General features: G+C 53.8%; 3 protein-coding genes across 3 annotated transcripts; all 3 read left to right on the forward strand.

The window, feature by feature from the left end:
- Positions 1-1204: 1204 nt before the first annotated feature.
- On the forward strand, positions 1205-18541 carry SMAC4_03727 (uncharacterized protein). The gene is made up of 8 exons (XM_003347582.2): positions 1205-1875; positions 1934-2946; positions 3013-5072; positions 5159-9636; positions 9708-13545; positions 13602-14521; positions 14588-16277; positions 16356-18541. Exons 4-8 carry the CDS (start codon positions 5862-5864, stop codon positions 18307-18309), a joined length of 12177 nt encoding a protein of 4058 aa, XP_003347630.2. The 5' UTR covers positions 1205-1875; positions 1934-2946; positions 3013-5072; positions 5159-5861; the 3' UTR covers positions 18310-18541.
- Positions 18542-19709: 1168 nt separating this feature from the next.
- Positions 19710-21687, forward strand: SMAC4_03726 (uncharacterized protein). The gene is made up of 2 exons (XM_003347581.2): positions 19710-19994; positions 20068-21687. Exons 1-2 carry the CDS (start codon positions 19856-19858, stop codon positions 21429-21431), a joined length of 1503 nt encoding a protein of 500 aa, XP_003347629.2. The 5' UTR covers positions 19710-19855; the 3' UTR covers positions 21432-21687.
- A 639-nt stretch (positions 21688-22326) lies between these two features.
- On the forward strand, positions 22327-24268 carry SMAC4_03725 (uncharacterized protein; the record flags this gene model as incomplete). The annotated part of the gene is made up of 4 exons (XM_003347580.1): positions 22327-22692; positions 22773-22985; positions 23085-23949; positions 24015-24268. The coding sequence occupies 4 exons, from the start codon at positions 22327-22329 to the stop codon at positions 24266-24268; spliced, it is 1698 nt and encodes a 565-aa protein (XP_003347628.1).
- Positions 24269-25503: the final 1235 nt, after the last annotated feature.

Raw genomic sequence — 25503 nt, forward strand, 5'->3', positions numbered from 1 at the left:
GGTGAGGGTGAGGTAATATCAGACAGAGCCCAACGACGCTCGTCTCGCTGGGATTTCCTCGTACGATTCTTGAGACTTCACAGCAACGCCGTGTTATGCTTCAGTAGGTAGGATAAACATGCCGATGTATTCTCGGCCTAAGATACACCGGGAACAAACTTGAGGATCGAGATGACCTGTGACGTACAGTACGGCTTGGGAGGGGAACATCATGTCAGCCATGGGTATCGTACCATTTCTCTTTGTCATTTAACTCCGTGACCTGTACCTGGTCATCTGCAGGATGAAACCCAGATAGAGAACTACAAGGCTATCTACCTACCTACCTCACCTAGAAACATATCATCCTTTCTGGAAGGTGACTTGTTGTAAGATTCTAGGTAGTACGTTGTGACATAGATAGTAAGTTGGACGTAATCCGCGGATGTTTTTGCCGCTTCCGTCTGTGACGAATGGGAAAAAAAATCTTGCCAAATTCCGGACAAGTTTTACGTGCTCAAGAGGTACAGAATCCGAACTCCGAGAATCACAAATCATGAGTTCGGACTTGGAGACCCCTTTCAGATGGGGCAATTCCAGCCTGGAAAGGAAGGTCAAAAACGTCTTATTGTGCTTCACACAATCGTTCGTCAATCGATCGTTGAACAATCACGATCCTTCCATTCCCGATCCCTGTATGTAGTGTACAGTGCTACTTTCAGCGTCGTAGCACTAATTTTGTGGAGGGATTCCGTTCCTTCCTTCCTGTTGTAACGCTAAAGAAATCCACTCCAGTGGCTTGGATTCGAGAGTTTATAGGCACTGTGACCACTGAATAACACCCGGAATGGAATGCACCGTGGGATTACTCTAGCGTGTGACGGTGATCAGCACTGGCTTCTTTTTGAGGGGGGAGGAGGAGGGCCGAGGATGAGCCTCATGTCGTGGAGGCATCTCGTAGTACGTAGCGCAATGAGGTGAGCGTGTTAATCTTACGTACGACTGCTTTGCGGATAAACTTGAGCCTAGATGGTGATATCTTGAGCACGGAAGTGGGACATACGTAGGTCATACAATCTGGTATCGGACAGTCAGTTGTAGGTCTCGCTGGGCTTCGGTGCGTCTCTTGTCGAACAGAAGCTTCAAATCAAGCAGCGACTCAGGCAAAATCGACACAACAATACCTACCTGTTGGAGACTTGCCGGATGTCAATCGGCATTCATCATGGCAGATCCAAGCAAAGACGGTTTCAACAGCTCAGCCATGCCGACGATAGACTCTGTTCGAGCTTCAAACCCAGAGGAAGATGGTTGTACGACATCTCCTCCAGCAGCAAGTCCCGAAGACCTCCATCAAATCTGGGCCTGGAACGGCTCCGTCCCAAACCAAATACGCGGCAGCATCCACGACCAAATTACCTTCCACGCCGAACACCAGCCGAACGCTCCAGCCGTATGCGCCTGGGACGGCAATTTCACCTACTCGGAACTGGACGCCATAGCCACCAAGGTTGCCCGGAAACTGATCATCCAACAACACGGCATCGCCCCAAAATCGAGCATCCCCCTCCTGTTCTCCAAGTCGAAATGGACTCCCGTGGCTATGCTGGCTGTGTTGAAGGCCGGGTGCAGTGCCATAGCTCTGGATGCTACGCAGCCTGATGGCAGGCTGAAGTCGATTGTGGAGCAGGTTGTTGCAAGGCCTGGGCGTGGACTTGTTATCTCTTCTGAGAGGCATCGGGAGAGGGCAGTTTCTTTGGTGGCGAGTGTGGATTTGGAGGTGTTGCAGCTTGATGATGTGGTCTTGGAGGAGGATGGCGCTGAGGAGGGGCACTTGTCTGAGTTGCCGTTGCCTGTGGTGCCGCCGGATGATACTGCGTATATCTCGTTTACTTCGTATGTCGTCCCCAGTTCTTGTACTAGTGGACATCATAAAACTGACAAAATCGCACAGAGGAACAACGGGCCAACCCAAAGGTGCTTGCATCAGCCACGCCAACGTCCGAAGCGCTTCTCACTACCAGGGCGCCAAGTTGGGCTTTACCCCAAAAACCCGTGTCCTGGACTTTGCCCCCTACTCGTTCGACGTTGCATGGGGCAACTTTCTTCATACGCTCTGTGCGGGCGGGACGCTGTGTATCCCGTCCGAGGAGGCCATGTTGACGGATCTCTCGGCGGCGGTGACGGCCTTCAACGCGACCTTGATCAACGTCACTCCCACGGTCTTGCGCACCATCCATCCTATCCCAGAATGTCTGGAGACGGTTCCCTTGAGCGGCGAGATGCCGTATCGCGAGAACATCACGAAATGGGCTGGTAAAGTGAGACTTGTCAATACGTATGGTCCGACCGAGTGCACTTTTAAGTGTGCTTTTTCCGATATCAGTCCCTTGCTGGAGGGCCGTCCGGATATCGGAAGAGGTGTGGGCTTTGCTACGTGGCTTGTTGATCCGGTGGATAACAATCGCCTTGTGCCCATAGGATCGGAGGGTGAGTTGTGGCTCGAGGGCCCTCAGGTCGGCCAAGGGTATTTGAATGACCGGGAGAAGACAGCCGAATCATTCGTTGAGGATCCTCCTTGGCTGGTCGCTGGTGGCAGGCGAGGGAGACTGTACAAGACGGGTGATCTTGTCAAGTATTTGCCTGATGGACGATTGATGTTTGTGGGTCGGAAAGACTCGTTTCAGCTGAAGATCAGGGGACAAAGGGTTGAGATTGGTGACGTTGAGCACCATGTGCGTGCCTGTTTGGATGACCAAATTCCCATCATTGTCGACGTTATCGTGCCCAAGGGCAGTGAGACGAAATCTCTTGCTCTCTTTGTCGCGACGAAGAACCAAGACAGCGAAAGAGTCAAGGCTCTGATGGACGACTTGGGAGATAAGTTGCGGGAGGTTCTCCCGGCATTTATGATCCCCAGTGTCTATCTTCCCATCGACAAGATTCCCGTCGCCAGTACGGGTAAAGGTATGCTGACTTGGTCGTCCCTTTGAGTCTCTGTGTATTAGTTGTCAGCACTAACAGTAACCACAGTGGACCGACGTAGCCTAAGGGATATGGGAAGCACAATGAGCTGGGACGAGATTGTTCATCTACAATCAACCATCATGGCAGCGACAAAGTACCATGAGCCCACAACTGGCACAGAGACACGGCTTCGCAAGATATGGGGTGATGTCTTTGGCTTGGACCCAACTCGCATCAGCACAGCAGACAGCTTTCTCCAGCTGGGAGGTGACTCGATCGGTGCCATGCGAGTGGTTGCGGTGGCACGGGATCATGGCATCTTGTTGACTGTTGCCGATATCTTCACCAGCCCAGTTTTGAGCAGCCTTGCCCTGGTCGCTGACTCGAATGCTCAAGGAGGAACTCTGCCACATAACGAGGACGATGATCTCGACACTCTGCCGTTCTCGTTGCTGTCTGTGGAAAGAGACGTCCAAGTCATCCGGAAAGTGGCCTCTGAGCTCTGTGGTATCAGCCCAGATGAAGTCGAAGATGTCTTCCCTGTAACCGCTTTACAGGAAGGCATGTTGGCTGATGGAGCAGAGTATGTCTCGAGGACTGTCTTTGAACTGCCACCACTCGGACAGGTTGATCTGGAACGGCTTGAGGTGGCCTGGGAAAGCATGGCTAAGCAAGCATCCATCATCCGGACACGCATCGTCGATCTTCCCGGAGACGGTCTTGTCCAGGTTGTTGTTGACTCGAACAGGTCACTCTGGAGATGCCCGTCCCTGTCCGACTTCTTCTCTGGGTCGACTTCCATGGGCTTGGGAACAGCATTATGTCGCGCAGGCTTGATTGGGAAAATGGAGAGCGAGACTTGCTATTTTGCCCTGGAGATGCATCACTCCATCTTTGATGGGTTTTCCAATGGGTTGATCATGGAAGCGGTTGAGAAGGCGTATCGTGAAGGAGGGAAGTTGAAGGAGGAGAGAGGCCCGTTGTTTGTTCCCCATCAGCGGTTTATCAAGCATGCCGTTTCTAGGGCAGCTGGCAACAGCCGGTCAGACACTGTTGCATTCTGGCGCGACCAGCTGGCAGACTCCGAGGCTGCTGTATTTCCAGCAGTCACTAACAGCTCTGACCCCGCTGGGAAGAGAGCTTTAGTGGACCTGCATCACCCGATAGCGGATTTACAGTGGCCGACCAACGCCGGGATTACGCCCTCTTCAGCAGTCCGTTCAGCGCTCACGTTACTGTTAGCCGCGCACACCAACTCCAACGACGTCAAATACGGCGAAACAGTCAGCGGAAGAAATGCTCCCGTCATTGGCATCGACCGCATCGCCGGCCCAACCATTGCCACAATCCCCGTCCGCGTCAAGTTCAACTGGGACCACACTGTCCAGCAATTGCAGCAACAGATCCAGCAGCAGGCCGTCGACGTCACCGCCCATGAACAATATGGCCTCCAGAACATCCGGCGCATCAGTCAAGACGTCGCCGAGGCCAGTCAATTCCAGCTGCTGCTCATCATCCAGCCACAGCGGAAGAAGACCAATCATGATGACCTGTTCTCAAAGGCAAAGAGCGTGGTCAGCAGTGGTGGTAGTGGTGACTTGACACTGGTGGCCAAGGATGGAGACGCCGACAGTCTGGCCATGTACAACTCGTACGCCATCATGGCCATCGTCCAGTTGGAGGACAGCGGTCTGACACTCAAGATCAACTTTGACTCGGCCATCATCGAGGAGGCTGCTGTCCAACGTACGGCTTTTCAGCTTGAGTATCTTCTCCGTCAACTGTGTACCGTCAACCTGGCTCACTCCAAGCTACGCGATATCACCCCCCTCAGTCCCCAGGACATCACCCAGATCTGGAACTGGAACAGAGCCCTCCCTGATCCAGTCCAAGGCCTTGTCACAGAGACCATCGATAACAGGGCATCCATTGACCCAGATGCTACAGCTATTGCCGCCTGGGACCAGGAGTTGACATACCGTCAAGTCAAAGACCTGTCAAACTGCATTGCCAATAGTCTACGTCAAGACCATGGAGTGGGCAAAGGATCCATCATCGTGTTGAGCTTTCAAAAGTCTGGCTGGCAGCTAGTCACCATGCTAGCTGCTCTAAAGCTCGGTGCCGTTGTCATGCCCCTCTCCGCACCTATTTTACCTCAGCGTGCTAGAGAGGTAACAGAGGCTGTAAAGCCTAAGCTTGTCATCACCTCGAGTGCCCCTTCGGACCTGGCTTCTTTTGAAGGACTCGTGCCGGTCTACTCTATTTCCAGCCTGATTGAAGACGATGTTGAATCCGCTGACTGGGTTCATGTTCTCGATCCCATTGAGATCCTACCTTCGGACCCAGCCCTGATCCTCTTCACATCCGGTTCGACAGGGACTCCAAAATCCATCCTTTGGACCCACGAGACATTATCGAGCAACATCCGAGCACACAGCCTCTCGTTTGATGTTAACTCAACAAGCAGGATATTCCAGTTCGCCGGATACGAATTCGACGTGAGCACAGTCGAAGCTCTGTCCGCCTTGGCTTCAGGCGCTTGTTGCATAGTTCCGTCTGAGTCGGACAGGACCAATCATCTTGCCGGAACCATCGACGAGACTCGCGCCAACTGGATCTGTCTTACACCCTCGGTTTCCGAAACAATCACACCTGAAGGAGTTCCTGGATTGAAGACCATCGTCTTTGCAGGTGAAAAGTTGCCACAAAAGACCGCCATTAAGTGGGTTGGATCCATCGATTCAGTGTACAACTGGTACGGTCCAGCTGAGGCTTCCGTCGCTACTTTTTGTCGTGTAGACCAAAAGACGTGGAAGCCAGCTTTGATTGGCAAAAGTACGTCCGGCTTGACCTGGCTGGTTGACCCCAAGGACCCAAATCAGCTGGCCCCTATCGGTGCAGTTGCCGAGTTGTGTATGGAAGGCCCGATCCTAGGTGCCTATACTGGCGACGGCGGTTCTGCTCTGAACGAAAAGTCATTTTTCTCTCCATCATGGCTTCAGCACGGTCATGGTGAGATTCCCGGCCGGACTGGACGCCTCTACAGAACGGGTGATCTGGTGAAGTACGGTGGCAATGGAGACATTGTTTTCATCGGTCGGTTGCAGGAATCCCAAAGGAAACTGCGTGGACAGAGAGTCGAGCTGAGTGAGATCGAATCGAGAGTGCAGTCTTTCGTGTCCGGAAAACTTGAAGTCTCGGTGGTTGCCGAGATTATAACCCCGGCCAACAGCAATTTCGAGACTTTGGCTCTCTTTGTTAGCCCCTCCAGATCAGAAGAGGATGCCATGGCTCTGGTCAAGTCCAAGCTTTTAGTGGACGACCTGGAGACAGATCTGTCAAGGGTTTTACCCTCTTACATGATCCCCAAGGTCTATATCCCTATTCAGACTCTACCAATCTCTCACACTGGAAAGATGGATAGACGACGACTTCGACAGATTGGGCGCTCCTTGACGTATGAAGAGCTTGCGTCGATGCAACCCTCTCGTCAAGAGGCAAGGAAGCCTTCCACAACTATGGAAAAGCAACTTCGAGATCTTTGGGCTGAAGTTATTGGCATTGAAGCAAGTGTCATTAATGCCACAGACAACTTTTTGCGTCTAGGCGGCGATTCCATTGCTGCTATGCGCTTAGTCGCGGCTATTCACAAACGCAGGCTCCTTCTGACAGTTACGGATGTCTTTGAAGCCCCATGCCTCCAAGACATGGCAATACGGGTCAAGCAAGACCGCGATTCTCCGGAACATGAGCTCGAAGTTCCTCCATTTTCCCTGCTTGACTCTGGCGTCAGTGAGACCGAGGCTCGGTCTTGCGCTGCCAGGCTGTGTGGGATTGACGAGGCTCGAATTGTCGATATCTACCCCGTTACTCCTCTTCAAGAAGGACTGCTTGCGTTAGGCGCCAGAAAGCCTGGCCTTTACGTATCTCGCAGTGTCTTTGAACTCCAGCCTGACATTAACATAGAACACCTGGAGCAAGCTTGGCTGTCCACCGTTGACAAGTTGGTTACTCTCAGAATTCGGATCGTGGATCTACCTGGTCAAGGCTTCGTGCAGGTCGTTCTCGATAACTGCCCCCTATCGTCTTATGGCACAGATGTGGACGCGTATGTTCATGAAGATGAGCTCAATCACATGGGACCCGGCACCGAACTTTGCCGAGCCGCCATCATTGACCGACACTTCATCCTCTCGGTTCACCATTCCATATACGACGGCCAAGTTCTCAAGATGATCATGAACGAGCTGGGGTCTCAATATCTTGGAGCACCCGGGATGACAGCTACACCATTCAAGAACTTCATCAAGCATTTAAGCGACAAGGTCCCCCAAGACGCCGTCGACTTTTGGAAAGCTCAGCTCTCAAAAGGCGAGCCCAGACAGTTCCCGGTTCTACCGTCAGCCACTTACCAAACACAGGCCAAGGATGACTTGCAACATTCCATATCCCTCGACTGGCCGCGAACCGGCATGACGCCTTCAACCATGATCCGCGCTGCTTGGGCTATCCTAGCGACTCAGTACACGTCTTCAGACGATGTCATCTTTGCCCTGACAGTCAGTGGCAGGCAAGCCAACATGAGAGGTGTCGAGAACTGCGCTGGTCCCACGATTTCCGCAGTACCCATCGCAGTGTCCGTTGACTGGACCGAGACAGTCAAAGCCTTCCTCCAGCGCATGCAACAGCAGATGATAGACATCACACCGCACGAGCAGTACGGCCTTCAGAACATCCAACGACTTCACAAGGAACTGGCTGAGTCCCGGCTTTTGCAGACGCTGCTCGTCGTGCAACCAGTGGCTGAAGGAAAGAGTTTCAACGAGGACAATCTCCTGTTCAAAGCTCGTAGCTTTTCATCCAACATGGACACGCTGGGCCATGATCCCTTCAACAGTTGGGCTTTGATGGTGGTTTGTGAGCTTTCAACATCTGGATTGCAGCTTCGGATGAGCTTTGATGGCAACGTTATCGACAAGTTGCAGATTGGACGCATGGCGAAACAGTTTGAGACGGTCCTGAGGCAGATGTGCTGCTCAGGGAGCAATAACACGGTTCAACTGGGCAATGTCCAGATTGCTAGTCCGGATGACTTGGATCTCTTTTGGGCACAGAATGCCGAAGTCCCAGAGGATCCTGATGCCTGTGTCCACGATCTAGTTTCCCTGGCGGCACGAACAAATCCCAATGCTATCGCTATCGATGCTTGGGATGGGCATTTCAGATATCAAGAAGTTGACAAGCTCTCCACTAAGCTCGCTCAGAGCTTGATACATCTGGGCGTCAAGAAAGGCAACGTTGTCGCCCTGAACTTTGAAAAGACCAGATGGGCACCAATAGCTCAACTCGCCATCTTCAAAGCCGGCGGCATCGAAGTCCAACTCTCCACCGTCGTGCCCGACCTGCGCATCAGCAAAGTCTTCCAAATGGCCGACGTCGTCCTCGCCGTTGTCTCAGAATCCCGCCTAGAAATGGTCTCCTGCTACGCCCCCAGCTACACCATCCCCCAGCTCCTGTCTACCTCTCCTTCCCAACCCAACACCTCCCTCCCAACCTTACCCATGATAACCCTCCAAGACCCCGCAGCCATCCTCGTATCCTCCGGCTCCACCGGCGAGCCCAAACAAGTCCTCTGGTCCCATCGCACTCTAACCGCCAACCTCCTCGCCCACGGCTCCTATCTTCGTATCACCCCCTCTCACTCGCGCATCTTCCAGTTCGCCTCGTACGACTTCGACGTCAGCACCATCGAGTCGCTTTCCGCGCTCATACACCGCGCAACCATCTGTATTCCCTCAGAATCTGAGCGGCTAGATGGTATCGCAGAAGCTATTAACAAGTTCCGGTGCACGTATATGAATATCACGCCTTCGACTGCTAAAGCTATCGTGCCTGGGTCGGTGCCAACTGTTGAAACGCTGGTTTTGTCGGGGGAGAATTTGGTGAGGGATGATGTTGATCGGTGGAAGAACTGCAAGGGGGTTTCAGGGGAGGAGGTGGAGGTGCTGAATTGGTACGGGCCAGCTGAGCACCCGGCTACAATATGCAAGGCGGACGTGGACTCGTGGCGCACGGGGGTGGTGAGTCGGGTTGACCTGAAGCAGCCGGCGCTTTGTTGGCTTGTTGATCCTTCTCCTGGGTTAAAGCGGCTGGTGCCGTATGGTGCCGTGGGCGAGATTGTGATTGAGGGGCCGTTGTGTGCGGAGGGGTATGTGAGGAATAGGGAAATGACAGAGGAGAGGTTTAAGAGTTGGGCGGGGTTTCTTGGTGGGAGAAGGAGAACGGGTACGACGGCTACGAGGCTGTACTACTCAGGCGATCTGGGACGGTATGATAGTGCCGGGAATCTGGTGTATATGGGACGGAAGGATGCTCAGTTGAAAATTAGGGGCCAGCTGGTGGCGCCGGAGGAGGTGCAGTTCCATGTGCGCAGGAACCTTCTTGACTTGTTGGTACCTGTGTCTGAGAAAAGCGGGGGAGAGGAGGTGACGGTGGTGGTGGATGGCATTCAGTTGCAATCTAGTACTGGGCTGAATCTGGTGGCATTTGTTGGGCCGGCTACGGAGGAAGAAGTCGAAAGGGCGACGACCGTGAACGGCGGGTTGAGAGAGAAGTTGAAGAGGGTGTTGCCGAGTTATGCGATTCCGGTTTATTACATTGCTGTGGAGGAGTTTCCTATGAATGCTTCTGGTAAGCAAGCATCTCCTGCCTCTAACGCCTTATGGCACCGCCTTCTGTTCGCTAACCTTCTTCATGTCTAGGCAAAATCGACCGCAAACGTCTCCGTGAGGTGGGCGCCTCGTTCGATCCATCCCGCCAGACATCCGGCGGTGCTGGACGGAGAGAGCCCGCAAGTCTCGAAGAGAAGACTCTCCAGGAATTATGGTCTCGTGCCCTTGGAGTCGAACCTCAAACCATATCCCTAGGCGACAGCTTCTTACAAATAGGTGACTCCATCCAAGCTATGCGTCTGGTAGGAATAGCCCGCCAGGAAGGCTGGTTGCTTTCCGTCGCAGAAGTTTTCGAGTATCCGACACTGGAAGAGATGGCCAATGTTATCGTTCGAAGGAAAGAAGACGAGAGTGAAGAAGACGGCGCAGTCCTTCCGTTCTCACTGCTGGACCCGACCAAGGATGTCAAGATTGCTTGCCAGCGGGCTGCGCCTCTTTGTGGAGTCAAAGAAGATCAGGTTGATGATATCTTTCCTTGCACGGCCCTGCAGAAAGGGTTGTTGGCCCTGACTGTGAAGCAAGAGGGGAGCTACACGGGTCGCAATGTGCTGAAGCTGGCATCTTCGGTTGACGTTGTCAAGTTCAGGAAGGTGTGGAACAACGTTGTCGTCGCAATTCCTATCCTGCGGACACGGATCGTTGACCTCGATGGGCAAGGTCTCGTTCAGGTGGTCGTTCGCGATCACTCTCAGTCGTGGATTGATGCCAGAGATACTGAAGAGTATCTGACGAAGGAGGGCGCGCTTCCTATGGGACTGGGTAGGCCTCTCATGCGATGCGCCATCATTGAGCCTCAGATCGACGGTCAGGAGCCCGCCTACTTTGTCCTGACGCTGCACCACTCCCTGTACGATGGACTGACATTGCCTATCATCATGGAAACGCTTGAGGCCATCTACAACGACATTGCATCACCACGACTTGCTCCATTCCAATCATTCGTCAAATACATCAGCGCGCGAGACCGGAAAGCAGAGAACGACTTCTGGAGATCACAGTTCGCCGACCTCAAAGCTGCGCCATTCCCTCCTCTTCCATCGTCTACTTATCAACCGCAGTCGGACTCAACACTGGTGCACACAGTTGAAGACATCACCTGGCGATCCGACAACATTACCCGGTCGACGGTAATCCGCGCCGCATCCGCGTTGCTTTGCTCTCTCCACACCAGCCCAACCTCTTCCGACATCGTCTTCGGCACAGTTTCTTCCGGCCGCAAAGCCCCCGTGCCTGGCATCGAGACGCTTCCTGGTCCTACAATTGCCACTGTTCCTATCCGTGTTAAGACCAACAACGACAGAAATATACTGGAGCTCCTCACATCTATCCAGGCTCAGGAAACGCAAATGATCCGGTACGAACAGACTGGCTTGTCCGCTGTCCGCCAGATTAGCGGAGAAGCGCAACGGGCTTGTCAGTTCCAGACACTGGTTGTCGTGCAGGCACCGCAAGAGGAGAGCATTACGAAGTCGGGGTTATTCGTCATTCCTGAAGATGCCCGTGAGTGCACGGAAGCGGAGGAGGAAGCTCATTACCGTGGTTTCCAATCTTATGCCCTTTCACTGATTTGCACACCGGAAGATGGTCGGCTCAAGGTGAGGTTCTGTTTTGACTTGAACGTCATTAACCAAACAAAGGTTCAGAAAATGGCGGGAGACTTTGAGAAGCTTCTCAAGACGCTATGCGCTCCAGGCAACAACGAGACCAGCCTAGGCGCCATCAGCTTGACCGCTGAAGAGGACCTCAACCGTATCTGGCAATGGAACGCCTCATCCTGCTCAACCGTCGAGCGGCCTATTCACGAGCTCATACTCGAAACAGCCTCGCGCCAGCCTGACGACGCCATAGCAATCAGTGCATGGGATGGCGAGATCACCTATGGTGAGCTGGCGCGGGTTACCAGTAACATTGCTCTGCATCTCGTCAGCATGGGCGTTTGTTGCAATATGATCATTCCCCTCTACTTCGAAAAGTCGCTATACGCTACTATCACCTTCCTCTCGGTCCTCAGAGCTGGCGGCGCCGGGTTGTTGCTCGATACCACCTTACCTGTATCTTACCTGCAGTCAGTGGTACAGCAAGTTTCGGCTCCCTTCGTCATCTGCTCACCGGCAGAGCAGGACCTCGCTGGTAGGTTATCTGATAATATCGTGGTCGTCGGTCCTGACTCGCCTCTTCTATTACTCCCTTCCAACCCCTCACTTCCTTCCTCCCCCTCCCTCCCCAAAATCCCATCCTCCTCCCTAGCCTACACAGTCTTCACCTCCGGCACCACCGGCCTCCCCAAGGGTGTCTTAATCACCCACCGCAACATTAGCACAGCCGTAACCCACCAACGCTCCTCCATCCACATGACCCCCCACGAGCGCGTGTACGATTTCTCAGCACACACCTTCGACGCGCACCACTGGGCCGTCTTCCACACCTTAGCTTGCGGGGCAACGCTATGCATCCCTAGCGAAAGGGAAAGAAGGCAGAATCTGACGGTGAGTTTGAGAAGGTTTGGAGCGACTATGGCGTTTCTTACGCCAAGTGTGGCGAGGGCCGTGGATGTTGAGGGGGTGGGAGTGCCAAGTTTGAGGAAAGTGCATCTTGGTGGGGAGAGGGTAAGTGAAAAAGATTGGGGGCGGTGGTTAGCGAGTAAGGGGAGTGAGAGGAGTCAGAGTAGAAAGGTGTTTAATGCTTATGGACCGGCGGAGACGACGCAGGGGGTTATGTATGGCTTGATCTCCCCCGAGTCTGCCCCCGCAGATGGGGGTGACGAGTTATCAGTGGGCAAAGGAGTAGCAGCCTGCACATGGATCGTTGACCCCGAGTCTAGCGAACGGCTGGTTGAAGTTGGCGAAGTGGGCGAACTTTATCTCGAGGGCCCGCTGGTTGGGAACGGGTACTTGAACGATCCTGAAAAAACTGCACAGAGCTTTGTGGAGGAGAGTCCGGGGTGGTTGAAGAGGGGAAGTCCGGATGGGACGGTGAAGGGACGGAACAAGTCACGGTTGTACAAGACGGGCGACTTGGTTAGGTATAATCCCGTCGACGGCGCGCTGGTTTTTGTCGGCAGGAAGGATACGCAGGTGAAGTTGAGGGGACAGAGGATCGAGTTGGAGAAGGTTGAGCAGGCTGTTCAGCAAGTTTTGGCTGGTAAGCTGGGGGGAAGGGAGGCGCCGCCGCCGTTGGTGGTTGCGGAGGTTGTGGTGCCGGCGGGTACTGATAGTCAGGTTTTGGTGGCTTTCGTCGAGACGGTGTCGATGAGCGAGGTCCAGTTTGCAAACTGGGTGGACGGTTTACGAGATGCTTTGAGCGAGCAACTACCGCCATATATGGTCCCAGCGCCGTTCATCCCTGTTGAAAAGATGCCGTTGACGACGAGTGGAAAGACGGACCGGAAGCGGTTGCGTGAGATGGGCGCTGATTTGGCTCTCGAGCAGGCTAGCAGCGAAGGAAACGAGGCAGATGGTGAGCTACCCGGAACTGCAGAGGAGATTGCTCTTCAGCAACTTTGGAGCATCATTCTGGGTGTCGAAGAGGAGAAGATCCGTACGGGAAGCAGTTTCTTGCGTCTTGGCGGTGATTCCATCTCGGCGATGCGGTTGACTGCGTTGGCTCGAAATCGCTTCGGGTACAACTTGGCGGTCCAAAGTATTCTCCAGTGTCCGAAGTTGTCGGATATGGCGAAGAAGATGGAGAGGCAACACCAGGAGGATGTGGAGACATCCAAGCCTCGGACTATTGAGCCTTTTGTGCTCTTGAAGAACCCTGTTGACAAGGACTCGACACTTGACTACATTGCAAGTCAATGTGGTATCGAGAGAGATCAGATTGAGGATGTCTTCCCTACTACGAGTGTTCAGAAGTCCTTACTTTCTATGTAAGTGCCACATCATATTCGAAGATGAGACTATACTAACCTCCGGTACACAACAGGACGGCGAAGGCAGATGGTAGCTACGTCGCGAGGTACATGCTCTATCTTAGACCAGATATCGACCTCGACCGCTTCAAGGCCGCCTGGGAACACGTCAGCCGGAAAGTCGCGCCTATTCTGCGTCAACGAATTCTTGACGTTCCCACAGAAGGTCTTGTCCAAGTCCAAGTCAACGAGTCCCTATACTGGGAACAAGCCAGCGATCTAAACATCTATCTCCAACACGACCTTGCCAAGCCAATGGGCCTAGCGACCGAACTTACCCGACTAGCCATAGTCCGAAATTCCAACGGCGAGCTCAGCTGCTGCATAACCCAACACCACGCCATCTACGACGGCTACTCCCTACACCTCCTCCTCTGCGAAATCGCCAAATCCTACGCCGGCATCATCGATTCCAGCCCCATCGCCCCCTTCCAGTCCTTCATCCACCACATCTCCACTATCTCCCAGGAAGCGTCTCATTCCTTCTGGCGCAACCAATTTGCCGGTTCGGAAGCTATTCCCTTCCCTGAACTGCCGGAACAGGACTACCGCCCCAAAGCGGACAGCACCGTCAAGCGCCATCTGACAAACCTTCGACTAACCAAGCGAGGAGATGCGACAGCCAACAGCTTGATTCGCGCGGCCTGGGCGATCTTGACGGCAAGGTACACGGGCACGGAAGACGTGATGTTTGGTGCGATGGTTACGGGACGGCAGGCGCCGCTGGAGGGGATGGAGAGGATGGTTGCGCCTTTGATTAGCGCGGTGCCGGTGAGGGTCAAGTTTGATGGACAGAGGCAGATGGTGAGGGAACTGTTGGAGGGGATTAGGGACCAGGCGTTGGCGATGGTGGAGTTTGAGGGGACGGAGTTGTTGGAGATTAGGAGGGTTAGTGAGGAGGCGGAGAGGGGGACGAGGTTTAATTGTTTGCTTGGTAAGTCTCTTTTTGTCTTGAGGAAGGCTTGGGTTTGAGAGATGCTAACTGGTTTGGTGACGATAGTGGTACAACCTGCGTTGCAAGATGATGATGGGTTGAAGCAGGATGGCCCCTTTACCTCAGGACCGGAGTACATCTCCAGCCGCGATGGGTTGGATGATTTCAATCCCAATGCTGTCATGGTCATGTGCCAGCTGGTCAACTCAGATGGGATAAAGCTGGAGATTAGCTTCGACTCGAAGGTTGTTGATCAGGCGCAAATGGAACGGATTGCTTCTCAGTTTGAGCATGTCCTCCGCCAACTGTCCACTTCACCCGCTGATCAGAAGATCGAAGATATCGAAACCGTCAGCAAGGAGGACGTGCAGGAAATGTGGAAATGGAACGCCACTGTGCCGGAAGCCATTGAGGAATGCGTCCACAGCCTCATCGAAAAGACCATGAAGCGTATTCCTGACGCCCCTGCCATCTGCGCGTGGGATGGCGAGCTTTCTTATGCTGAGCTGGGCAGACTATCTGGTCGCTTAGCAGCCCACTTGGTTGCTCTCGGAGCCGGACCAGCAACTATCATCCCACTCTGTGTCGAGAAGTCAATGTGGTATCCCGTTGCGGCTTTGGCAATCCTGAGGGCTGGCGCAGCAGCCGTGGCTATGGACTCGACGCAGCCTGAAGGCCGGCTGAGGTCGATAGTGACACAGATTGGCCCCAAGATATTGCTAGCATCTGCTACCACGCAAGAGTTAACAAGCCGGCTGTCGGATGCTGAGGTGGTTGTTGTCGATGAAGTGCACAGCCTCGAATGGCCTGCTTGTTCAATTCAGGTCACGGTCACCCCGTCCGATACCCTCTACATCGTCTTCACCAGCGGCTCAACAGGCACTCCAAAGGGCATCATAACCACCCACCAGAACTTCTCCTCAGCAGCCACTCACCAAGCCTCCATCCTCAACATCCGCGAGGGAACCCGCGTCTTCGACTTCGTCTCCTACAGCTTCGACGTCTCCTGGTCGAACCATCTCCAGAGCTTAATCTGCGGCGCCTGCCTCTGCATCCCATCCGAGACAGAACGCAAGAACGACATTGGCGGCTCCTTTAACCGCATGAACTGCGACTACACCTACTTTACTCCCTCCGTGGCCCGCTCGCTGGTCCCATCTACATTGCCAGGACTTCGCACGCTAGCAATGGGCGGCGAAGCCATCATGAGGAAGGACGTCGCGCGCTGGACGCAGGCGGAGACCGTCATTGGAATCTACGGCCCAGCTGAATGCGCTCAGGCACTGTCCTTCACGCGCTTCACGCCCGAGACGCGTAATAACCACGTCGGTATCCCGTACGGCGCCATCACCTGGCTTGTTGAACCTGGTCGTCCGGATAGGTTAGCTGCCGTTGGCACCATTGGCGAGCTTCTGATCGAAGGCCCGACGGTTAGCAAGGGGTACTTTGACGATGAAAGCAAGACCGCGGCGGCGTATATCCGGAGCCCGCCGTGGCTTAAGAAGGGAGCGCATAGACATCGAGGACGACAAGACACGCTTTACAAAACAGGCGATCTCTTGCGCCACAACTCTGATGGCTCACTGGATTTCATCGGTCGCAAAGATGGGCTGATCAAGCTCCGCGGGCAGCGCATCGAGCTGAGCGAGGTGGAGTACCACGTTCACAACTCACTGCGGGATCTGAGTCTAGTAGACGCTATTGCGGCGGAGATCATCACGCCCGCTAATAACACTAGTAGTCCGATTCTTGCCGTGTTCTTCAGTCTTCTCAAGGCAGAAAAGGATGACGTAAGCTCCGTGGATGACGATGCTGACAAGTGGAATCGAGCCAGACTCGCCCGTGCCATTGAAGGTCTCGAAGAGAAACTCTGGGATCAAGTGCCGCAGTACATGGTTCCCGGGGCCTACATCTACGTCGACAAGGTACCGATGACAACGACCAACAAGACTGATCGACGGGCTCTGAGGCAGATAGGAAGCAGGTACACGCTGGAGGAGCTGGCTGCTATGCAACCGCAGGGTACGGAGTCTAGACGGGCCCCGTCAACGGAAATGGAGAAGCGGTTGCAGGCTCTTTGGTCCTCGGTTCTGGAGATTGAACCGGAGAGTATCTCTGCCGATAGCACTTTCTTCCGGATTGGTGGCGAGTCCATCGCTGCCATGAGGATGGTTTCCATGGCGCGACAGGAGGGACTGGCTCTGACGGTTGCTGAGATCTTCAGGGCACCGAAGCTGTGTGATCTTGCGTTGGTTGTGGCGGAGATCAATGGACATGAGGAGGATATACTTGCCCATGCCCCATTCTCACTAGTGAAGATGGATGATCTGGCAGACTTCCTTGAAAGCAAAGTTGTTCCGTTCTTGAACGATGGGCTCACGGCCGAGCACATCCAGGACGTAATTCCCGCCACAGACTTCCAAGCTCTCTCAATCTCGGAAAACCTGCAAGATCCTCCTGGCAGATATCCCCACTGGATCTTCGATCTCCCCGCCTCCGTGGACTTTGCAAAGCTCGAACAGGCGTGCAAAGACCTCGTGAACCACTTCGACATCCTCCGCAGCGTCTTCGTTCCAGCAGCAGCTGCAGCAGCGGATGACGACGGCGACGACGGGAAGTTCTTGCAAGTTATCCTGCGCAAACTCACTCCAGCCTACGACACCATCGACGCCAGTGACACGAACGATCTCTCGCAGTTTGTGAACGCAATCTGTGCCGAAGATCTCACCCGCCCTCGCAAGCTTGGACAGTCTTTCATCCGCTTTATCGCCTTCAAGCACTCCGCTGTTTCCAATCCGAGTTCGCACAAGCTCATCTTCCGCATCTCCCACGCTTACTTCGACGGATTCAGCTGGTCTCAAGTCCTCCAGACCCTTTCCTCTTTCTACCTCAACCAGCACAAGCGGCAGCAAGCAATCTCAACCCCATCCAGTTTAACCACGCCCTCCTTCGCGGATTACATCGCCCACCGCGAATCGCACAAGCAAGAAAGTCTAACTTACTGGACCAACCGCCTCCAAGGCTGGGGCTATCCTGCCAATTTGTGCCGCAAACCCACCACCACCACTTGGTCCTCGTCCGTCTCCGACCGTCTCTCCCTCAGCCACACCATTCCCTTCCCTTCTTTTGGACAAGAAGATGGCATCTCCCCCGCCACGCACTTCCACGCCTCCTTCGCCTTCGCCCTCTCCCGTTTCTTCGGCACCCACAAACTGCTCTTCGGCCGTCTTGTCACAGGTCGTTCCCTGCTTCCTGCGTCTCTGCAAAATGTAGTGGGGCCAACGATGACGGAACTACCCGTTACTGTCTGGGTTTCTCACGATTTTATGGGTATGGCAAAGCAATTGCAGGAACAATTCATTGAAGACTCGAAGTATGAAAGCGTGGGGATGCGGGAAATTATTGAGGGGGGGACGGATTGGGATTATCTTGGGGAGGCGGAAGGAACACCGAGGAAAGATTGGGGGTGGAGGACGGCTTATCAGCAGGAGGATGAGACTGGTACTGGTACTGGTACTGACATGGAGGAAGGTGGAGGTGAAGGAGATGAGGATGGGGGTGGGTTATTCAGAAGCGGAGGAATCGGGTTCTACGAGAGGGAGATGCCGGCTAGAGAACGGCCGGAGGTGTATGCCACGCCAGACAGAAAGAATGGGGTGTTGGTGTTGGAGTTTGAGGGGAGTAAGAGGTGGGCAATGGGAATGGGGATTGGGGAGGAAGGTGTGAGGAGGTTTTTGGTGGTTTTGGGGTTGGTGATGGGTGGTGATTTAGGGCCTCATGTGCGGTGAAGTGAAATGGGTTGAATGGAGGAAGCGTATCGGTCTGGATTTTCTTTCGGGTTATGGAATTCCTGTTTAGGTTTTGCTCTTTCCCTTCCTGGTATTCGCAGGCGTCTTCCGCTGTTTGTATGTTCCATTGTTCTGGTAGAAAGGAGGCTGCCGAGATTGCCAAGAGGTAGGGAAGCAAGCATCGCCGAGCAAAGGGAAAACAGAGAAGGAAGGAAAGAAAACCAGACCATTCATAATAACTTCGCGCATTGTTGTAAACAGTAAATCTTCCCATGTTACGCACAAGCCAGTAACCAAGAAAATTGCCAGCACGTGGGTAAGGTCAGTTACATCGTGAACCAGCTCACCTCCGAGTCCCGTCGTCCAGCCCGGTTGCACAAACTGATATTCCAATACCAGACATTCCCCAAAGGTTCCATTACAAAAATCACCGACAGGTAAACAAAAGACATGAAGGACGCAAAAGGAAGGTCGCAGCCCTTTATAGTCATGAGTTCCCTATATCGGAATCCTGTCAAGCCTCAAGATGCAACTTGCTGATCCAGAAACCCCAGCTCTTCCAAGCACGTTGACAAACAAGCACTTCCAAGCCGTTGAACGGGATCGGCAAACCCTGTCTGTATACGATCATGTTATTGCCTCCACAAAAGCTTCCGAATGGAACGTTCAACCGTCGAGACGTGGAACCGCGAACTGTCAAAGGTGATGATCATGAATGCGGGCATCGAGGGTACCTATCCGAGCCGATCTCATTCAAGATTTTCACAAAGTCTTTCCCAGTTCCGCAAGCCGATAAAGTTGACGTGCATCCGAATGGCACTCAAACATTGAACAGTTCTCGTCAAAAAGCAATTATACCCCTTTGGGTTCCCCTGCTGCTCTTCCCTTCCAGCCCTTCCAAGTTTGGTTTTTTTGGCGGTGGTGATGGTTACACTCCCAAAGATCGCTGACACGCTGCCTGATGATCAGATCAGTCCCCTCCAAAACCGCTTAGCGCCCCTGTCGTTCAGCCCATTCTATCCAATCATCTTACACAGATTTACCCACGATGGACCTTGAAATCCTGAATCCACTCTTTTTGTCTAACAACAACCAACCACGTGCGGATATCGCTGGTTGTGCACGATCATAGGTTGTGCGGGAATATCACCGACCACCAGTTGAAGATGGACTTGGATCAATTTGTCAAGAAAATGACGGGATGTGGTACCGAATCGCATCGTTTGCATTGGGATAACCGGTTCGAAAGACTTGATCGCTGCTGAAACTGCGACGCTGAGAGACGGCCCCTGACCCCTGAGCGGCCTCTTTTGGAGCGGGAGCTCCAACTCTCCCGCGGATGGGTGATAGTTGATGGTCCTATTGCCAGGTACGAGGTGCGGATCAGGACCAGGAAAGTGGAGGAGAGGGGAAGGGAAGGATGTAGGCATTGATAAAAACCGAAGAACCCCAGATGTTTGATCCTCCTGGTCCGACTCTTTGTGTTTCTTCCTAGACGTGGTCAAGTTCATCGCTAACGGGCACGAGCGTCGGCACCACGGTCATCATGATGGACAATCTCCTTATCTTGGTCAAGGGACTTCCCTTGCTGGCTTTGGGTGTGGCAGCGGGAGCGACATACCCTCCTATTCCTCTTGACTTGACCACGCCTGTCCAGCATCGCATCGCCATCAACAGCCCGACATGTGAGTTTCCCTTTTGTCTTTGCCTTTCCCGTGAGTGCGCAAGACAGCAAGTAGTTGACACCAGGATCAACAGCCGTCCGCATCGCCTGGAATACCTACCAACAACTCGGCCAGCCGTGCGTCCAGTATGGCACGTCACAATCCTCCCTCAGCCAGCAGTCATGCTCGACCTCCTCCATCACCTATCCGACATCGCGCACCTGGGCCAACGTGGTCACCATCAACGGCCTAACACCCGCCACCACGTACTACTACAAGATCGTCTCGACTAACTCCACGCTCGAGACCTTCACCAGCCCTCGCTCGCCAGGCGACAAGACGCCCTTCAACATCAGCATCGTCATCGACCTCGGCATCTACGGCAAAGACGGCTACACGATCGACCAAGACGAGACCAAGCGGGACCTGATCCCGCACATCGACCCGTCGCTCAACCACACCACCATCGGCCGCTTGCGCGACAACATTGACAAGTACGACTTCATTGTGCACCCGGGTGACATCGGGTACGCGGACGACTGGATCCTCAAGGCGCACAACTGGTTCGACGGCAAGGACGGCTACCAGGCCATCACCGAAACCTTCTTCAACCAGCTGGCGCCCATCTCCGCGCGCAAGCCCTACATGACCAGCCCCGGCAACCACGAAGCTTCGTGCCAGGAGGTGCCGCTGACCAGCGCGCTGTGCCCTTCGGGCCAAAAGAATTTCACCGATTTCATCAACCGCTTCGGCCGCGTCCTGCCCACCGCGTTCATGTCCACCTCGCCTGATCAGCAGGCTAAAGTCAACGCCAACAAGGCCCGGCTCCTCGCCAACCCGCCCTTTTGGTACAGCTTCGAGTACGGCATGGCGCACATCGTCATGATCGACACCGAGACCGACTTCGAGGACGCGCCCGACCAGCCCGGCGGATCAGCCGGCCTAAACGGGGGTCCCTTTGGCTCGTACCTCCGGCAACAGCTAGACTTCCTCGAAGCCGATCTCGCCTCAGTCGACAGATCCGTGACCCCCTGGGTCATCGTCGCAGGCCACAGGCCGTGGTACACCACGGGCACAAGCGATTGCCAGCCGTGCAAGAAGGCGTTCGAGCCGCTGTTTTACAAGTATGGCGTGGACCTGGGCGTGTTCGGACACGTGCATAACAGCCAGCGGTTTGCGCCGGTGGTGAACGACACGGCAGACCCGAACGGGATGCAGAACCCCAAGGCGCCCATGTATATTGTCGCCGGAGGTGCGGGCAATGTCGAGGGGTTGAGTAAGGTCGGCAAGAACATGACGACGAATCGGTTCGCGTACGATGAGGCGTTTAGCTATGCGACGGTCAACTTTTTGAGCGAGCAAAGATTGCAGGTGGACTTTATCAACAGCGAGACGGGCGCAATTTTGGATCGGTCCGTGTTGTTTAAGAAGCATGATCAGAGGTTTGTTGTGCAGTGAGTTGGTTGGGAGGTCGGCTGGGCTGTCTGTTAGGAGTTAGTCAATGAATGGAGATGGCTTGTGATGATTTGACTGTTCCCCCTCCTGATGACACCAATGACTTGGAGGTTCCGAGGTCTTTCGAGAGTTCTTCAGCATGGTGGACAAGTGATGTTTGGTGTTGACTGTTAAGAAGCCGAGGAATAGCTAGAAAAACGCGGTCTGCATTTCTGGCATCATTGCGCTGCCGCCGACATGCATGCAATTCAAGCACGAATTGGCGTCAACCGGCGACAGGACCAAATTTGACGAGGTCGCCTCGTTCGTCTCGGGTTGTCGAGTGAGCGATTCTTCTATTTTGAAGTGAATTGAGTCTCGGTGGGACGGATATCCCCAATTCATTCCGGCAACATGTTTTGCGAGACATGGAGAAGAGTTTCCAAACTTTTGGATTGAGGGAGAAAAAAGAGAGGCCGTCATATTCCCGGAATATCACCGGCTTAACAATAACCAACTGCCGCGTTCGGCCGCTTCTCCCCCGCACAGCACCCCTGCACCTGCAAGCTAGAGGTACTGCAGTGCCCCTGACAACCCCCAATCCCCCACCCGGACGGATCTCCCCGACCCGTACCCGACCCGGAAACAAGCAAACGCCGACGACGTCAGTCTTCTCTTTCTTTCGCTCTTGAAATCTCGGAAGACGCGATGTTGTGCTTCACCAGTTTTCTGCAGTGACAACATTACTTCCCCCCTCACGGAGTTGGCACGTCAACGGAGCAACTTGGGTAGTCTGGAGCTGAGCGGGTTTCATTTCCCTTCCTCTCCTCTCTAGTTGCCCGAGTTCATCCAAACCGGCGTTCTTAAGTCGGACTTGAAGCGGCCCAGGAAATTCGACTATAACTCGGCATATCAGACAATGTCTCGGCATCAAGATGATGCGCAGCCAACCATACCAGAGGACTCGGAAGTTGCATGTACCCCAGCACATATCCCCATTCGTCAGAGTCCGAGCGAAGGCTCTTTGACAACCAACACCAACGATAATGATCACCATTCCAAGGAAAGCGAGAAATCCCCAGTGCTAGAGGACGCTCAGTCATCGGGAATATCCCTGCCTCGAGTTGCCCAAGTCGATGATGTTGATGAAAGTCTGGCAACAACTGATAAAGCCCCATGGAAAACCCAGCTCCAAACACTCTGGCACTGGAAGCCCAAAGCGGCTAGGTATGACCCCGACAACCCTCCCAAGTTTACTATCTGGATGAATATGCTATTCGGGTTTGTGAGTCTATGTTCTTCATACCAATGATATCTAGTGTTCAATACCACCCAAAAACTAACACCTTTTGACACCACTTGCAGGCATCATGCTTCACCGTATCCAACCTGTACTACAACCAAGCGGTCCTAAACAAGATCGCAGAGACCTTCCATGTCACCTTCGAAAAGGCCTCGTCGGTAGCCACGCTGATGCAAGCCGGCTATTGCAGCGGTTTGCTGTTCATCTGTCCGCTAGGTGACATCTTTCCCCGACGACCGTTTATCCTTGGGTTGATAGCTTTTACTGCGACTTTGGTACGCCTTCCCTGTCCTCCCCATCCCCTTCCTTCCCATCCCCATTCCACATCTTCCATCTCGTCCTCACTAACACCATTTTAACAAAAAAAAAAACAGTGGATCCCCCTCTGCCTAACAACCTCCTTCCCTTCCTTCTCTGCCATATCCTTCCTCTGCGGCGCCACAACCGTAACCCCGCAGCTCATGCTCCCCCTCGTCGGCGACCTCGCCCCTCCCTCCCGGCGCGCCTCTTCTCTCGCAGTAATCGTATCAGGCCTCTCCCTCGGTGTCCTCCTCGCGCGCACCCTCGCAGGCGTGCTCGCCAATTTCACCTCCTGGCGCAACATCTACTGGTTCGGCTTAGGTGTGCAATGGCTCGTGTTTGGACTCTTATACATATGGATGCCCGACTACCCGTCCAAAAACCCTGATACGAAATTTAACTATTTCAAGATGCCGGTGCAGATCGCGCAGCTGCTGGCGACCGAGCCGCTGCTTTTGCAGGCGGCGCTGGTGGCGTTCCTGCACAGCGGGATTTTTACAAGTTACTGGACCACGCTGAGTTTCTTGCTGAGCAGTCCGCCGTATGAGTACTCGCAGGTGGTTATTGGATTGTTTGGGTTGATTGGCGTGGTGGTTATTGTGTGCGCGCCAATTTATAGCAGGCTGATTATTGATCGGTTGGTGCCGCTTGTGTCGGCGATTATGGGACTGGTGGTTGAGACGTTGGGCGTGGTGGTAGGGACGTCGGTCGGCAGCTTTAATGTCGCGGGTCCGGTGGTTCAGGCTATTATGGTTGATTTAGGAGGACAGTTTACGCAGATTGCGATGAGAAGTTCGATTTATGGGATTCAGCCGTTGAAGAGGAATCGCGTGAATACGGCGTATATGGTGGTCAGCTTTGCTGGGCAGTTGACGGGGACGGCGGTGGGGAATCGGCTTTATGCTCAGGGGGGTTGGGTGTATAGTGGTGCTTGTGGGAGTGAGTATTGACTGTCTGTCCTTGGAATCAGTCTTGATGGGGAGAGAGATGCTGACACAAAATAGTTGCCTTTGGCGGTTTTGCGCTGATAATTTGCCTTGTTCGAGGACCAAGAGAACAGGGATGGATCGGCTGGTCAGGGGGCTGGAAATTCCGAAGAGATGATCTACCGTCCAAGGAAAGCGAGACGACGACGGAAGAAGCGCTCGAGGAAGCCGGCGTAGTTGGTGGTGACGAGGAGAACGGCCAACGTGGTGAAGATTTGGAAAATGCGTCTACCGTCCGAAACGGCAACGATGACCGTAAGAAGCAACAATGATGTTTCAGGGGATGAGGATGGTAGATCCTCTGAGGGTTTCTTGGGCGCTATACAATCAGAAGCAGATTTGGATCGCAGCGTGGTGAGATCTTGCCTGGTGCTTCAAGCAGAAGCCAGTCGGACGATGAAAGGGTACGCGCGACGCTGAACTCGTTATTTTCTTCGTCGATCCACGGTCAAATTATTTCGTTATGCAAGGTGCGCTGACGTTTTATCAGCAATGTACTGATAAAGAAAGAGAAGGGTTTAGTGTCACCAGTAACCCCTCAAGCTTCCCAAGCGATGCGAGCGTTCATCCAAAAGGCGTTCGACTGACGGTGCTTGCAGGGTATCGCTGTAATTAACAATATCAAACATCAGACACTCGAATCGATCAGCCTGATCCGATGAGAGCACTCACTCACCGTCCATCTCAAACCTATCGAATCCATCCACGAATTCGTCCTGCGTTACCATCCGGGCAGTCTTCCCACCCTCTCCTCTTTCCGCCATCTCTTCATCCTCCAGCATCCGCTTAAACACGCCCTCAAGCCACTCATGAATGTCCGCCCTGGTATGTGACATTCAGTAATGCTTCAAATACGTAGCCCATATATCCCTCGTCTTGCTCGTCATACCCATATTAGCCTTTCTCTTATCAGGGTAATGCATCATCCACGTGTGGCCCATTTCCTGCGCCACATAGACACCACCCCACCAGGCCGACCACGTATCAGGCCACATCTTCCTTACCATTTCCTCTAGTCGTGATTTACAGTTCCCCTTTTCCATCCCAGCGCCATCAGAGCCACCATCACATGAAAGAGCATCCCTCTCCCCAGCAACCATGATCACCTCTCCTTTATACCCCCTCGCCGCCACTGTTTTTTCAGTATCCCCCGCAAGATACACCGCCTCCCCAATAGTAACCGTGACCTGGCCCCTGAAGTCCTCGGCAGGAATGATATCCGCATCATAAGTCTCCCCTCCCTAAAAAGTTCTCTCCCTCACCACAGCACTCCGAAAAGTCAAGTACGTCAGCGGCAGTTGCTCAAATCTCTCGGGATCGACCAGCTGGACAGGCAGCAAGTTCCTCATGACACTGCTGTTGAACTCGCCCTTTCCAATAGGCGACGTATGCACCACGGCATCCACATCCTTTGGGTATTTTTCAGCAAGGTAAGCACCCAAGTCAGAACCGTACCCATGGCCAACGTATACGATTCTCGGAAACTGATACGGTAGCGGGTTGCTCC

This window comes from Sordaria macrospora, chromosome 3, assembly GCF_033870435.1.
Source record: "Sordaria macrospora chromosome 3, complete sequence".
Lineage (NCBI taxonomy): Eukaryota > Fungi > Ascomycota > Sordariomycetes > Sordariales > Sordariaceae > Sordaria > Sordaria macrospora.